The sequence below is a fragment of the Hyaena hyaena genome, unplaced genomic scaffold, assembly GCF_003009895.1.
Source record: "Hyaena hyaena isolate Hyena2069 unplaced genomic scaffold, ASM300989v1 scaffold_181, whole genome shotgun sequence".
Classification (NCBI taxonomy): domain Eukaryota; kingdom Metazoa; phylum Chordata; class Mammalia; order Carnivora; family Hyaenidae; genus Hyaena; species Hyaena hyaena.
In genome coordinates, this window is record NW_024080813.1 from 1,055,488 (window position 1) to 1,071,198 (window position 15,711).

At 35.9% G+C, this 15,711-nt stretch overlaps 1 protein-coding gene across 1 annotated transcript in view; it reads left to right on the plus strand.

The window, feature by feature from the left end:
• The window catches only part of LRRC9 (leucine rich repeat containing 9), a 118,212-nt gene extending 104,529 nt beyond the window's left edge, over positions 1–13,683 (plus strand). Inside the window, exons 30-33 of the mRNA XM_039240754.1 lie at positions 5,450–5,590; positions 10,989–11,136; positions 12,508–12,676; positions 13,528–13,683. Coding sequence (XP_039096685.1) covers positions 5,450–5,590; positions 10,989–11,136; positions 12,508–12,676; positions 13,528–13,567 — 498 coding nt within the window. The 3' untranslated portion in view covers positions 13,568–13,683. The remainder of the gene's footprint in view (positions 1–5,449; positions 5,591–10,988; positions 11,137–12,507; positions 12,677–13,527) is intronic.
• The last annotated feature ends 2,028 nt before the right edge of the window (positions 13,684–15,711 follow it).

Genomic DNA, 15,711 nt, shown 5'->3' on the forward strand with positions numbered 1-15,711 from the left:
CCACTCAGAAATACAAGGAATTATCAGGGAATACTATGAAAAATTGTATTACAACAAATTGGACAACGTAGAAGAAATGGACAAATTCCTAAACACACACTACCAAAATTCACATGGGGAGAGATAGAAAATCTGAACAGACCCATAACTAGTGAAGAAATTGAATCAGTTATCAAAAATCTCCCAACAAATAAGAGCCATGGACCTGATGGCTTCCCTGGGGAATTCTACCTGACATTTAAAACAGAGTTAATACCCATTCTTCTCAAGCTATTCCAAAAAATAGAAATAAAAGAAAAACTTCCAGATTCATTCTATGAAGCCAGCATCACTTTGATTCCCAAGCCAGACAGAGACCCAGCAAAAAAGAGACTACAGGCCAATATCCTTGATGAATACAGATGCAAAATTCCTCAAGAAGATACTTGCAAATCGAATGCAACAGCACATAAAAAGAATTATCCACCATGATCAAGTGAGATTCATTCCTGGGTTACAGGGCTGGTTCAATAGTCACAAATCAATCAATGTGATACATCACATTAACAAAAGAAAAGATAAAAACCATATGATCCTGTCAATAGATGCAGAAAAAGCATTTGACAAAATACAGCATCCCTTCTTAATAAAGACTCTCGAGAAAGTTGGGATAGAAGGAACCTACTTAAACATCATCAAAGCCATCTATGAGAAGCCTTCAGCTAACATCATCCTCAACGGGGAAAAACTGAGAGCTTTCCCCCTGAGATCAGGAACACGACAGGGATGTCCACTCTCACCACTGTTGTTTAACATAGTGCTGGAAGTCCTAGCATCAGCCATCAGACAACAAAAGGAAATCAAAGGCATCAGAATTGGCAAAGAGGAAGTCAAACTTTCACTCTTCGCAGATGACATGATACTCTACATAGAAAACCCGACAGACTCCACCAGAAGCCTACTAGAACTGATCCAAGAATTCAGCCAAGTTGCAGGGTACAAAATCAACGTACAGAAATCGGTTGCATTTTTATACACCAATAATGAAGCAACAGAAAGAGAAATCAAGAAACTGATCCCATTCACAATTGCACAAAAAACCATAAAATACCTCGGAATAAACCTAACCAAGGATACAAGAGATCTGTATGATGAAAACTATAGAAAACTTATGAAGGAAATTGAAGAAGACACAAAGAAATGGAAAAACATTCCATGCTCATGGATAGGAAGAATAAATATAGTTAAGATGTCATTACTACCTAAAGCACTCTACACATTCAATGCAATTCCAATCAAAATTGCACCAGCATACTTCTCAAAACTAGAACAAACTATCCAAAAATTTGTATGGAACCACAAAAGACCCCGAATAGCCAAAGTAATACTGAAAAATAAAACCAAAACGGGAGGTATCACCATCCCAGACTTCAGCCTCTACTACAAAGCTGTCATCCTCAAGACAGTATGGTATTGGCACAAAAACAGACACATAGACCAATGGAACAGAATTGAGAACTCAGAAGTGGACCCAAAAGTATACAGCCAACTGATCTTTGACAAAGCAGGAAAGAATATCCAATGGAAAAAAGACAGCCTTTTTAACAGATGGTGTTGGGAGAACTGGACAGCAACATGCAGAAGAATGAAACTAGATCATTTTCTCACACCATGCACAAAAATCAACTCAAAATGGATAAAGGACCTGAACGTGAGACAGGAAACTATCAACACCCTAGAGGAGAAAGCAGGAAACAACCTCCTTGACCTCCACCGCAGCAACTTCTTACTTGACACATCCCCAAAAGCAAGGGAATCAAGAGCAAAAATAAACTGTTGGGACCTCATCAAGATTAAAAGCTTCTGCACAGCCAAGGAAACAACCCAGAAAATTAATAGGCAACCAACGGAATGGGAAAAGATAGTTGCAAATGACATATCAGATAAAGGGTTAATATCCAGAATCTATAAGGAACTCACCAAACTCCACGCCCGAAAAACAAACAACCCAGTGAAGAAATGGGCAGAAGACATGAACAGACACTTCTCCAAAGAGGACATCCAGATGGCCAACAGACACATGAAACGATGCTCAGCATCCCTCCTCATCAGGGAAATACAAATCAAAACCACATTGAGATACCACCTCACGCCAGTCAGAGTGGCTAAAATGAACAAATCAGGAGACTCTAGATGCTGGTGAGGATGTGGAGACACGAGCACCCTCCTACACTGTTGGTGGGAATGTAAACTGGTGCAGCCCCTCTGGAAAACAGTGTGGAGGTTCCTCAAAAAATTAACCATAGAACTCCCCTAGGACCCAGCAGTAGCACTGCTAGGAATTTACCCAAGGGTTACAGGAGTGCTGATGCATAGGGGCACATGTACCCCAATGTTCATAGCAGCACTCTCCACAATAGCCAAAACATGGAAAGAACCTAAGTGTCCGTCAATGGACAAATGGATCAAGAAGATGTGGTTTATCTATACCATGGAATACTACATGGCGATGAGAAACAATGAAATCTGGCCATATGTAGCACAATGGATGGACCTTGAGAGAGTTACGCTGAGCAAAATAAGTCAGGCAGAGAAGGACAGGTACCATATGTTTGCACGTATAGGAGGATTAGGAGGAACTTAACGGAGGACCATGGGGAGAAGAAGGGGAAAAATAATTGGTGAGAGGGAGGGAGGCAAACCATGAGAGACTGTTGAATGCTAGAACAAACAGGGCTGATGGGAGTGGCAGAGAGGGGAAGTGAGGTGACGGGCATGGAGGAGGGCACTTGTGGGGATGAGCATTGGGTGTTCTATGGAAACCAACTTGACCATAAACTATTTAAAAAAACTAAATAAATAAATGTTAAAAATTTAAAAAAAAATAGATAAACATAGATGCAAATATCCCCAACAAAGTACTACCAAACCAAATCCAACAGTACATTAAAAAAAAATAATTCACCATCAAGTAGGATTCATTCCTGGATCACAAGGGTGGTTCAATACTTAGAAATATATCACATTAATTAAAGAAAGGATAAGAACCATATGATCATTTCAATAGATACAGAAAAAGTATTTGACAAAGTACAACATCTATTCATGATAAAAACCTTACACAGAGTAGGTTTAGATGTAACATACCCCAACATAAAAAAAGGCCATCTATGAAAAACCCACAACCAATATCATCCTCAATTGGGAAATACTGAGAGCTTTTCCTCCACAGTCAGGAGCAAGACAGGACTGTCCACTCTTACCACTGATATTTAACGTAGTACTAGATTTCCTAGCCACAGCAATCAGATAACAAAAAGAAATAACAGGAATCTAGATCAGCAAGGCAGAAGTAAAACTTCCACTATTTGTAGATGAAATGATAACTCTCTATAGAAAACCTGAAAAACTCCACCAAAAAACTGCTAGAACCGTGAAATGAATTCAGTGAAGTCACAGGATACAAAATCAATACACAGAAATCTGTTGCACTTCTATACACCAATAATGAAACAACAGAAAGAGAAATTAAGGAATCTATCCCATTTACAATTGCAGCAAAAATGATAAGATGCCTAGGAATAAATCTAACCAAAGAGATGAAAGACTGAAAACAATATTGTTCTCTGAAAACAATAAAACACTGATGAAAGAACCTGAAGATGACACAATGATTTGAAAAAAACATCCCATGCTCATGGATCAGAAGAACAAATATTGTTAAAATGGAATTTACTTTAAAAAAATTCTTAAGTAGCCTGTCTAGTTCATTAATTTCTAACACTTTTCTAACTGAATAAAGTTTTAGGTTTCAAAATACTGCTTAGCAGCAGCTAAAAGTTTTGATATGTAGTATTTTTCCTGTTCTTTATTTCTTAAAATCTACTCTCCAAAAGATTTCTTCTTTATTCCATAGATTATTGAGAGGGGTATGTGTGTGTGTGAATTTCAAGCCTATGAGGTGTTTTTTGTTATCCTTTTGTCTTTTATTTCTGTTACTGCGTTTTAATCAGAAGAGACAGTCTCTACATCTTCTGATATTTATGAAACTTTCTTTCTGGCCTAGAATGTGGTCCATTTTTAAAATCTTCATTGTATATCTTAGAGATGTCTCTCCATTAATGTATGTGTATACACTACATTAGAAAAAATATATTGTTGGTGTACCTGAGTGGCTCAGTCAATTAAGTATCCAACTCTTGATTTCAGCTCAGGTCTTATTCTCACCATCATGAGATAGAGCCCTGCTTCAGGCTCCACACTGGGCATGGAGCCTGCCTGAGATTCTGTCTTCCTCTCTTTTTGCCCTTCTCCCCCTCCCCCACTCATACTCTTTCTCTCTCTCTCTCTCAAAAAAATAATAAATTGTTTATTCATTCCCCTTTGATGAAAATGTGTTTCTTTCTGTCTCTTCTTCATGATCACAAGCAGTGCTATATACTTTTTCTTTGCCGTCAGTCCCCCAAGAGCACCCCCACATTCAGAGATTTGCTAAAAGGACACAAGTAACTTAGCATATAATTGTACCTGTGGCTATAATTTATTACAACGACATAGTGAGGATTCACAGCCAGGTGATGAGGAAAAAAGACACAGGCAGAGTCTGGAAGAATCGATAAGTAGGCTTCCTTATGCCCCTTCTCTCCCATGAGGGGTCACACAGTAACACTCTTCACCCAGCAACAAAAATGCAGCAACATGTGTTTATGTTTCCACCCTGGAAATTCCACTACACTTAGCATTCAAGAATTTTGTTGGAAGCTGGTTACATAAGGACCCTATGCGTACCACATACCAAAACTCTAGACTCCCAGAAGGAAAGCAAGTTGAGTATAAATCATATCATTTGTGTAAGCAGTCTAGGCACAGTGAACTGCCTTTAATCAGTTAAGGAATGGTGGGAACACTTCCAAAATCCAAGCACCAAATAATAGTCAAGAGCTATCCTTGCAAGCAGACCTTTCTAAAGATAAGTATCAGGCCTACTATGTTAACTCATCCTATACACCTTCTTACGTACACATGCAAATATTTTTCAGAGTAGACTGACAAACTGTGAAGGGAGGGATCATACAGTCCAATAGGTGTGTATTGAATTCAATTGGACAGAGCCTATGGGAAAATACCATGTAAGTTTCAAAGAAATTACTTATGAATTAATTTTTATAGCATAATCCTATTCATGAATTGAGATTGCCTATAGTTAACGAGCAATATTATACACTCTAAAGAGAGACTAAACCTCTAAATAGTAGTCTCAGTTAAAAAAAAAGTTCTAATCTTCATTTAATATAACAAGGAATTGAGAAATCTTTCAAAAAGGGAGCTCATATTTGTATCATCAAACACTACACATTAGCTATTATCTGTCATTTTTGGTACCTATGTTAAATTTCTTTCTCTATAAAGGTTAATCTTTGAAATAAAAGGTTTTTTAAAGAAATAAATTGTTATTTTCAACTTTTTTCAGATCTGTAGAAAAACACTACATCGCCACATGCTCATATTTCGGCTGCCTAACTTACAGATGTTAGATGGAATTCCTGTGAATTCAGATGATAGGGCAAAAGCTGAATTTCACTTCTCTGAACTCCAAGCAAAGAAAACTTCGGTAATACTTCTATTATTTATACTTTTCCTTTTAAAATATATAATTATTAGCAAATTAAAACCAATTTATTGGGTAAATCTGGGCTATGATGGTTTTTGTTTTTTGTTTTTTGTTTTTGTTTTGTTTTGTTTTGAGAGAGAGAGACAGCGTGAGCAGGGGAGGGTCAGAGAGAGAGGGAGATACAGAATCTGAAACAGGCTCCAGGCTCCGAGCTAGCTGTCAGCACAGAGCCTGACGGGGGGCTTGAACCCACGAATCGTGAGATCATGACCTGAGCCGAAGTCAGACACTTAACCGATTGAGCTACCCAGGTGCCCCTGGGCTATGATGTTTTGGTAGACCATTTTAATATCTATTTTAGTGATTACTATCAAAAAGCACCGTGATCTAGTGAATAGAGCATATACATACACACTAATTTCAGGGAAGCTCCTTTTTCTAATAATGTAGTTTGATATAAAGAAAATTTATTTGGGGCGTCTGGGTGACTCAGTCGGTTAGGCATCCAACTTCAGCTCAGGTCATGAGCTCACAGTTTGTGGGTTGGAGCCCTGCATCGGGCTCTGTGCTGACAGCTGGCTCAGCCTGAAGCCTGTTTCGGATTCTGTGTCTCCCTCTCTCTCTGACTTTCCAATGCCCACGCTGTCTCTTTCTCTCAGAAATTTAAAAAAATAATATTTATTTAAAGTCATGGGGTGCTTGGGTGGCTTAGTCAGTTAAACATGCGACTTTGGCTCAGGTCATGATCTCATGGATTGCGAGTTTAAGCCCTGCTTTGGGCTCTGTGCTGACAGTGAGAAGCCTGCTTCAGATCCTCTGTCTCCTTTTCTCTCTGCCCCTTCCCTGCTCTCTCTGTCTTTCTCTCAAAAATAAATAAATATTAAAAATAAAATAAAATAAAATCTGTGTGCCTCTTGCTCAATATGTGAGATAATACTAGATGGTACAAAACTATAACGTATCACTTCTATAAACAGAAACTAACAAACTCTTTCAGTTTAGCAGATAGGAAGGGAAGGAAGGAGTTCTGACCTCAACACTCTGGACTATATAGTTCATCTAACAAGGGACATGTGTGCTTCTTTTCTTGTCATCCAGAATAATTGCACCTTTTACCCATGAACCCTAAAAAGGTATCTGACCATGACATGAAAGAGTTTAGAGAGAGAAGCCACAAAGTATACCATTAGGAAATTCTGTCTTTGGCCACCAGGATTCTTCATGACCATCCTGCAAAGACTAAACTTAACACAGAAAAGCTATGGTTTTTGAACAAAGAAGTAACCTTATTAGAGCTGTGCCTTTGCAAGGCTTGAGAAAGAAGAAGCTGGAAGCAGGGAAACCAGTTAAGAGGCTTTTAGAGATTATGAAAACCTAGACTAGGGTGGGCCAGTTAAGCAGGTAAGTGAACCTTCAAAGTGAATGAAAGCCACAGAGCAAGGACATCAGTCAGTTAACAAATATTACCTTTGAAACTCATATTGAAAAGAAAAGATTACCATAGATGCTTTCACATAATCAATAGATTACCCAGCACTCTCCATCCTTTCTGAAAAAAAAATCAATTCCCAGAGCACACTGGAAGTTTGATACTAGAAGGCTCTTCTCCAGCCCACTTCTGCCTTCAGCAGTAGATTTACACATTTATCAAGAGCTGGCTGTTTGGTCAAAAACTTATATGTGAGTTCTCTTATCTTAAATAAACAGATATGCTCTAAATGCAAATTTTAAATTACTACTTAGGTATTTCTATGAAAATCAAAATGGGGTACTTCGGAAAATCTGGATAAAGAGCAAATCACACATACACAGACAAACAGTGTCAAGTAGGTTGGGAGAAAAATCTTGTAAAATATGAGAAAAAAATACACAAATTCAAACACAATATGTGGGGAAATTATTTTAAAAGTTTTGGTGTTCAAATTTTCTCCACATGTCTTTAAATTCTTACTACTTTAAAGAAACCAAAACTGGAAATTGTAGGCAAAACTTTAAGGATGGATTTATCTAAGAACAATCAGATAAAATATAAATCAAGGGGTTCTTACAGAAAAGACCTTACCCCTTCATCACAAGATTGATGAGTACATGTACATTTATGTTTCATGTCTAAAAATAGGTGCATCTGGGTGACTTAGTCCACTAATCATCTGCCTCTTGATTTCGGCTCAGGTCATGATCTCATGTGTGTGAATTCAAGCCCTGCATGGGGCCCTGCACTGATGGTGGGGAGGCTGCTTGAGATTCTGCCTCCCTCTCTCTCTGTCCCTCCCCTTCTTGCTCTCTCTCTCTCTTAAAATAAATAAAAATCAACTTAAAAATTTTTAAGTAGATTTAAAAATCAAACATGAATTATACATATAATTCTTAGTTATTCCCTGATTTTTTTTCATTAACCTTGACTTTTTCTGGTTAACAAAGGAGCTTCTATTATAGGTCAAAGTAGACACAGAGACCTTCAGGACTTAAAGTTGTACAATGTTAATAAAGATTATCTACATTAGGCAAAGGAGGTTGGTTCATTTGTAGGTTATATCTACAAAAATTGTTTTAAAAATTATGCTTTGTGAAAAAAAGTCTTAGCTACTAATTTGTATACTAAGAAAGAACACCATCTAATATGATCCACTGAGATTACTGTCACAGGTCCCAGTCTTTCAAAAGAGAGCGAGCAATAAAAATTTAGGTCAGTGATGTAAGGCTCCTTTCCCTTTCTCTATTTTATATTCCCGGAGTAAGTAATTTCTTACTTCCAGAAGTGGAAAACTAAAGGAAACTTGAGTTTCCCACTGTTGCTGTAACAAATTACTCAAATTTAGTGGCTTGAAACAACACAAATGTATTATCTTACAATTCTGCAGGTCAGAAGTCCAAAAACTGGCCTTACAGGGCTAAACACAGGCAGTTAGTTCTGCATTCCTTCTGGAGCTTGAGGAGAGAATTTGTTCTTTGCCTTTCCAAACTTCTAGAAGGTATCTGCATTCCTTGGTTCACAGTCCTCTTCCGGCAATAGCATCGCTTCCACCCCTGATTCCATCTGTACATCTTTGTCTCTTACCCTTCTGACTCCCCTCCCTCTTATACGGACTCTTGTGATTATACAGAGACCACCTAGATAATCCAAGATCATTTCCCCACCTGAAAATCCAATGTAATTATGCCTGCAAAGTCCCTTTTGCCATGTAAGGTAATGTATTCACAGGTTTTGGAGATTCGGATGTGGACATCTTTTGGAGCGGCGTTATTCTGCCTCCCAAACCACATTGGTCTCAGTGAGAGATCTATAAAAACTGTCATATTAAAATTTATAAATTGCATTTAAGGTAATGTTGGCTAATTTGAAAAATTACATATAAATTCACCAAATTACATATAAGAAATCACTTAGAACAACTTTAAAGATCCTAATTTCTACATATATTTTTTATTAGTTTCATGGCAGAAAAAATACACAGACTAGAATTCTAGTGGATAAGTATTTCACTAAAGGGTTTGCTTCTTGGTTATTCTTTTCTATTTTTCATATAGTGAATTCAGATTTTTCCCATTACTATATATGATATGATAATATGTCTTGAGTGAATCTAGACATGTAGTGTTGCCATTTGAATCAGTGTCATATATAAGAATTTAATTATTTTTCCACTTATTCTACATGTAAACATTTTATTTAAAAATCACTTTTTGATTCATCTATACATGGTTAATAAGATAAAGGAGATATTCAAAGTCTTTATTTTAGAGAAATCCTTTTTTAGGTTTATTTTTTAAATATTATAACGTTTATCTATTTTTGAGAGAGAGAGAGCACGCACACATGCACACATAAGTGGGGGAGGGGCAGAGAGAGGAGACACAGAATCCAAAGCAGGTTCCAGGCTCTGAGCTGTCAGCACAGAGCCAGACATGGGGCTTGAACCCACACATGGTGAGATCAAGATCTGAGCCAAAGTCGACCCTTAACCAACTGAGCCACCCAGGGGCTCCTCTTTATTTTTAACTAATCTCTATACCCAGTGTGGGGCCTGAACTCATAACCCCTGAACTCATAACCCTTAACCAACTGAGCCACCCAGGGGCTCCTCTTTATTTTTAACTAATCTCTATACCCAGTGTGGGGCCTGAACTCATAATCAAGAGTCACATGCTCTTCCAACTGAGCCAGCCAAGTGCCTCAGAGAAATCTATTTCAAGAGTCAATACCAATGCTTATTTTCATGGCTAGGCTAAAATTGAGCCATCATTTCTTTTAGTTATTCAGAAGACACAAAAACAGAATCCTTTTCAAGTTTATCACTTCAGTCTAATTTATTTTTCTTTCAGTTACTGCTGTTTTTCTTTTTTAACAGCAAGTAAAGAAGGAAAAATTAACTCTAAAGTTGTCCCTTAAACCAAAACATTTTCGTCCTTTTGGTTTCAGAAGATTTGACAACCTTCTAGATTAGTGGTGGGAAGAAACTCTACAAAGGAATTAGTTAGGGAATTTGGGACTGAATATCTTTAGTGAAAAGCCTGATACTTTAGTGCTCATTACAAAGCTGCATTCTTGGTAACACTTATTAAAACAGGGAAACTGGCCATTTTACGCAAATGGCAAACACTTATATCTCTAAATAAGTTGAATCATCTATTCAGAATTTATATTTTTAAAGTATAAACAAGGTCAGTCTTAATGAAGACAAAGCAAGCATAAATTTCTAGGGAAACTAAGAGTTTCCAACCTAAAATACTTCTCTCCTCTGTTTGCTGATTCCTGAAATTCTTCTAAAAGCCTCTTAATCCTCAAGTAACTTAAAATGTAAACACCATTTAGAGAGTTAGCACATTCATTAAAAGTGATTGTTATAAGATGCTTTTCTTAGTCCCCACTTATTTACTTGTTTTTGAAAACCTAATTAACTGCAAGACACCTGATGAGGTAATGTGAGAAATATAAAGATGTCAAAGATATAATTCTTACCATCTAGAAATTCCTGCTTGGTAAAAAAAAAAAAAGAAAGAAAGAAAGGAAGGAAGGAAGGAAGAAAGGAAGAAAGAAAGAAAGAAAGAAAGAAAAGAAAGAAATGTTACAAAGGAGAAAAAGCTTAATTCTCATTTTCTTAATTTTACACTTACCTTGTTGAAATCTTTTGGAGAGGGGGAGATGCCATCACACTACTGATGAGTACAGTACAATCTGAAAAGATAGAACATAAGGTTCGGAGGGAAGTTAAGAGATCAAAAGACTGTTTCCATTTCTGCCTTATACCAACTCAGTTTAGGCATATAACTCCTGACCTAAAGAATTTTAAATTGATTATCAAGTGGGGCTTGTAGTAAGGACTAAATCTATTGATCTGAGTTTTGGAGATTCTTAACTGGTTTTATTTTATTATTTTATTTTTATTTTATTATGTAGCTCATTCCTGTTACCAACTCTCCAGTGGATGGAGGGTCATTTGGCCAAGTGAAAGCTCCTCCCATAAAGATAACAAATGTAATTCTGCCTAGTGGATTTAGCCATTACTTGGGATCTGAACTTGGGATCTTAACTCCTGAAGCTGAAGGTATTTTGACAAAAAGTTTCAGAATGAATGTAAAAGCAAACACTTCATTTGAAAAAAAAAATCTCACATTACTTCCAATACTACTTAAAATTACATTTTTAAATTTATAGTTCCTAAGATTGCATGTTTGTTCAAGTTTCAAGTGGCCATTCTGATTTGAGAGTCAATAGTATTTCGGGGTTTTGCTCCACTCCTAATATGTTGTAACTAAACATTTGCTCCTAATGTGAACTTTGTGATACTTGCCCAGTTATTTTCTGAATTATTTATTTCAAAGGTTTTGTTTCATTTTATGTATTTCATAGCAAATAACTGCTAAAACCAATTCTTTTGTACATCCTGCTAAAAGTAGAAATCAGAGGTTTAAAAATATCTGTGCCAACACATTCTTGGGGTACAAAGAGAAGATCATATTTTATCCTTGAAACCACAAGTAAACCATGCAGCTCATACTAGAGATAAGTCTCAAGAGGTAGAGCTTGAAAGGAGGACGTATATTAAAAGGACAGGCATGGAAATGGTTTCTTCTATTATATACATTTTAATTCAGGCTTAGATGAAACCTATTCCCTAATTCCAGATCTTCACTGGCTATCTTTTTGGTGAAACTGGGGGTAGCCACTCCTGTCAGGGATCACCTCTTCCATTCCTTGTAACATCCCACTTTGCTTGGAACTGAACATCATGAATTTATAAAATGATCTAAGAGCCTACCAAGAATAGTAGATTGCTCTGTGTGATTATTTCAAAAAGAAACTCAGTTAAAAGAAACCCAAGATGTTATTGTTAAGATGTTACTTTTTTTTTTTTGCTTAACTTATTTTTCATACTTCTACATACTAAGTGGCTTCAAGATTTTAGTCACAGTGAGAACTTTTATGCTTTTGTCCAATAGATATAGCTATCAGTAAAATAGAACATAGCAAATTTTTAGCCTCCTTAACAGCACAATGTCCTCTTTGGGAATGGCATCAGTATCTTTTTTTTTCCTGGCTCTAGTTCAATCCTGGATTCATCTCCATAACATCCCTCTCAGATCTGTCTTTAAGATTTGTCTGTGACTATTTTTTAAGTTTTTCTTTAAGAGTCTTATAATTTCTCTCCTATCTTCTGGCTATATTGCCCCACTTTTTATTTTGAAAAATTATGGTCACTTTGTCTGTACATTGATTATAGCACACAGCTCTAGATATTAATATTTTTTAAAATTATCTAGAAATAATCAAATAGATTCACTAACTCAGAAATTTAGGTAGCATTGAGTGCTAGAAATATATTCCAATTCTATTCAGCTGAAGGGAAACCAAGCTTTGTTACTTAACTCATTTTATTACTTACTGCTTCTCATTGTCTCACAATTTCTAATTTCAGACAAAAAAAACAAGAATGCAGGGATTCTGACAAATAATCCTCGCAGTATCCATGCAGAAATAGCTTTTCGGCAACTCAGAGGGATAAATCTCTCTCCGTCTCTTTTATCACATCAGAATATGGCATCTCCAACTGCACAGATGTACCAGAGCAACCCAGATGAGGGAAGGTAAAACTATCCTGTGTTTTAATATCATTTCTCATCATTAAAAAAAAAACCTCCCCAAATTTGCTAGTCATGTATAAAAATAGGAAACATTATTATATACTATTATTTATTTACTGAGAGCTGGGGAAACTGTCAGATAGCATAAGGCTTCTTCTCCCACATTCACAAAACCTTTCCGAAAGTCCAGTATATCTACATCATAATTCAAAAAGACTTAGACATGGCTATCAAGGTAGAATAGTGCTCGACTAATGCTTCCATGAGGGAACACTGAAATAAACAATTGTAATTGTATTCTCTCTGAAGTCACTTCTCACTAAATATGCAAAGCAGTTCACTTACATTTTGAACAACACATAAATTCAACTCTGAAATCACAAAACACCAAGAATTTTGTAGATTCTTCAAAACTCTTCTTGTAGTTCCCACGTGCCTCTCCTCCAGTCTGGACCCTAGCCCTGGAGGCCAGCTCAGTGCCTAAGAACCCGCTACTTCTCTTGAAGAATTCACTTTGTTAAACACCTGTCCGCCTAGATTTCCAGTTATCACCTGTCCCCAGCTTCTTTGGAGCCAAGCTCCAGTTCGTCTATTAGTGACCTACTCAGCAGTAGATCTAGTAGGCCTGGCTCTTGCTGTACTGACTTCCTCCCTATTCTATTATCAGGATAGATATCAGGGTAACCTGATTCTTAAATGCCCAAAAATAGGATCATTTTCTCTATTGTACTGTCTTTTTGAAATTGAACACGTATAAATACAGAAGTTATTTACTGCAGAATTACCTTAAATTAGCTGATCCGTTAAGAAAATAAGTCTTATTATTTAACTTATAAATATTTTACTTCTGACAGAATTCCTGGCAGCCACTTTCCAAGATCAAATCGAATGTAACTGCCTAAAGAGAAATGAATATACACCAAGAAACTTATTTCTGTTTAGCAGTTGTACAAAAATCAGCAGACAGTGCTGGTGAAAAAATATATATGATAACCATGTTACTTATTTTACTGACGCACTTCATTTCCATATGATGATAATTTCTGTCACCTTGGTTGAATTTTATTTTAATATCACCTCTCTTCAACTTTCTTTATGGTTATCTTAATTGTTCATTTGAATTTCTATATTAGAAAAATCATGAACCATTGTATTATACAATTTGAAAAGATAGAAGTGGCATAAAACAAAGTCCAGAGAATCAAATATTCAATGCTGATATTGGAAGCATTTAGTTACAAACCCTTATTGTGGCCTGTCATATGAAGATACTAAGCAAAGGTAATTCTAGTAAGTTCGCATATTTTATTTGTTGAATATTTGTTCATTTGGAGTTACCTAAAACTAAAGTATACATTTCTTACCAAACACAGCTATTACTATGGCAAGCTGAGCTTTGCTCATTGAATTACAAACTAGTTTTTTAGGACTACAATGGGGGGGAAGTACCCTTAGGCCAGATCTATCCTAAAAATTGTTTAGAGATGCAAATTATGGGCATCAGTAGTACTTCCTGAAGGTGGCTAACTGCAGGTGCAACAGCGCATTCATGCTCTAAGAATGAAAAAGCACTATTTCAAATACAAAATGTGTTAATTGTACCCATAGTGATATAATTGTACAAGCAGTTTGAGGCTAAAAAGAACATATGTTCAAACTGAGTAGACACTTTTAAATTTGAGACCCTTAATAATTTTATTTCCCTGGAAATAAATTTTCTAAAATGTTACGCTGCATAGTACTAGGGCACATCACAAACCAATCAAATATGGTTTTGAATTTGATTGTTTTATTAAATACAGTTCCTTAAATTAATGACTAAATTGCCAATCATATTTTGATATAAATGGTCTCTACAATTCATGAATTATTCTACTAAAATTTTCTAAGTACTGGTTCAACACTGCACGTAGTTTTCATACTATTTTAGATGTTCCTTACATGAAAAGAAACCTTTACTAAAATATTTGTATTTTATAATCTATCTAGAAACAGGCTTAAAGATATTTTGGAAACTAATTCCAATGTGTTTGCAACAATTTTGTATCTTTTCTTCTTCAAATGCTGTATGTTTTTGATTTAATCATGTAATGCTTAAAATTTCAAACCTAATACAGATTGATTTTATACTTCTTAATGTGTGATTTCTAAACAACTGTTACTTTTAGGTGAAAATAAGATCCTTTGTTCAAAAAGCAACTCTGCAGTTCTTATGATGTCCAGAAGATGTCTTTGTTGCCCTTTAGTTTTAACAACTGCTTCCCTTACAGCACATGGATAGTGTCTACTGTTCATTCTTTGTTACTACCTCGGCATCGCCGGCTTTTTTTCCTTTAATGATAATGTACAAATGAAATACTGACTATATGCTCCTTTTATAATGAAAATTGTCTTTTTAAATAATAAACTGGGTGGGAAAAATAAGTACAACTAGCTTTCACTAGAGTAAAAGAATTTACAAGAATTAGAAAAATATAAAGCAGGAAAACATAACTCATTATTCAGCATCCACTTAACATTTTAGCATATTTTCTTCTAGCCATTTTTCCTATCCATTGGGAATATATTTGAGACGTATCATTTGATTTTTATGTAATACACAGTGTTAAATTTTGACATATCATTTCTATTATAAATTTTTAATTACATCTGATTTTCTTGAAAGAAGCAAATGAATTTGTAATACATAATTTGATAATAACATTAAAATAATATGAACATGTATTTAGGCATTACTAGGTGTCATACAGAAAATAGACACAGATCCAAACTTTAGAACATTTTAACATAGAACATGATAGGGGCGCTTGGGTGGCTCAGTTAGTTAAGTGTCCAGCTTCAGCTCAGGTCATGATCTCATGGTTCATGGATTCAACCCCATGTTAGGCTCTGTGCTGACAGCTCAGAGCTTGGAGCCTGCTTCAGATCCTGTATCTCCCTTTCTCTTTGCCCCTTCTCCACTCTCTCTCTCTCTCTCTCAAGAATAAAAACATTTAAAAAGGGGGAAACGTGACAAATAATTTCATATAAAAGCATTG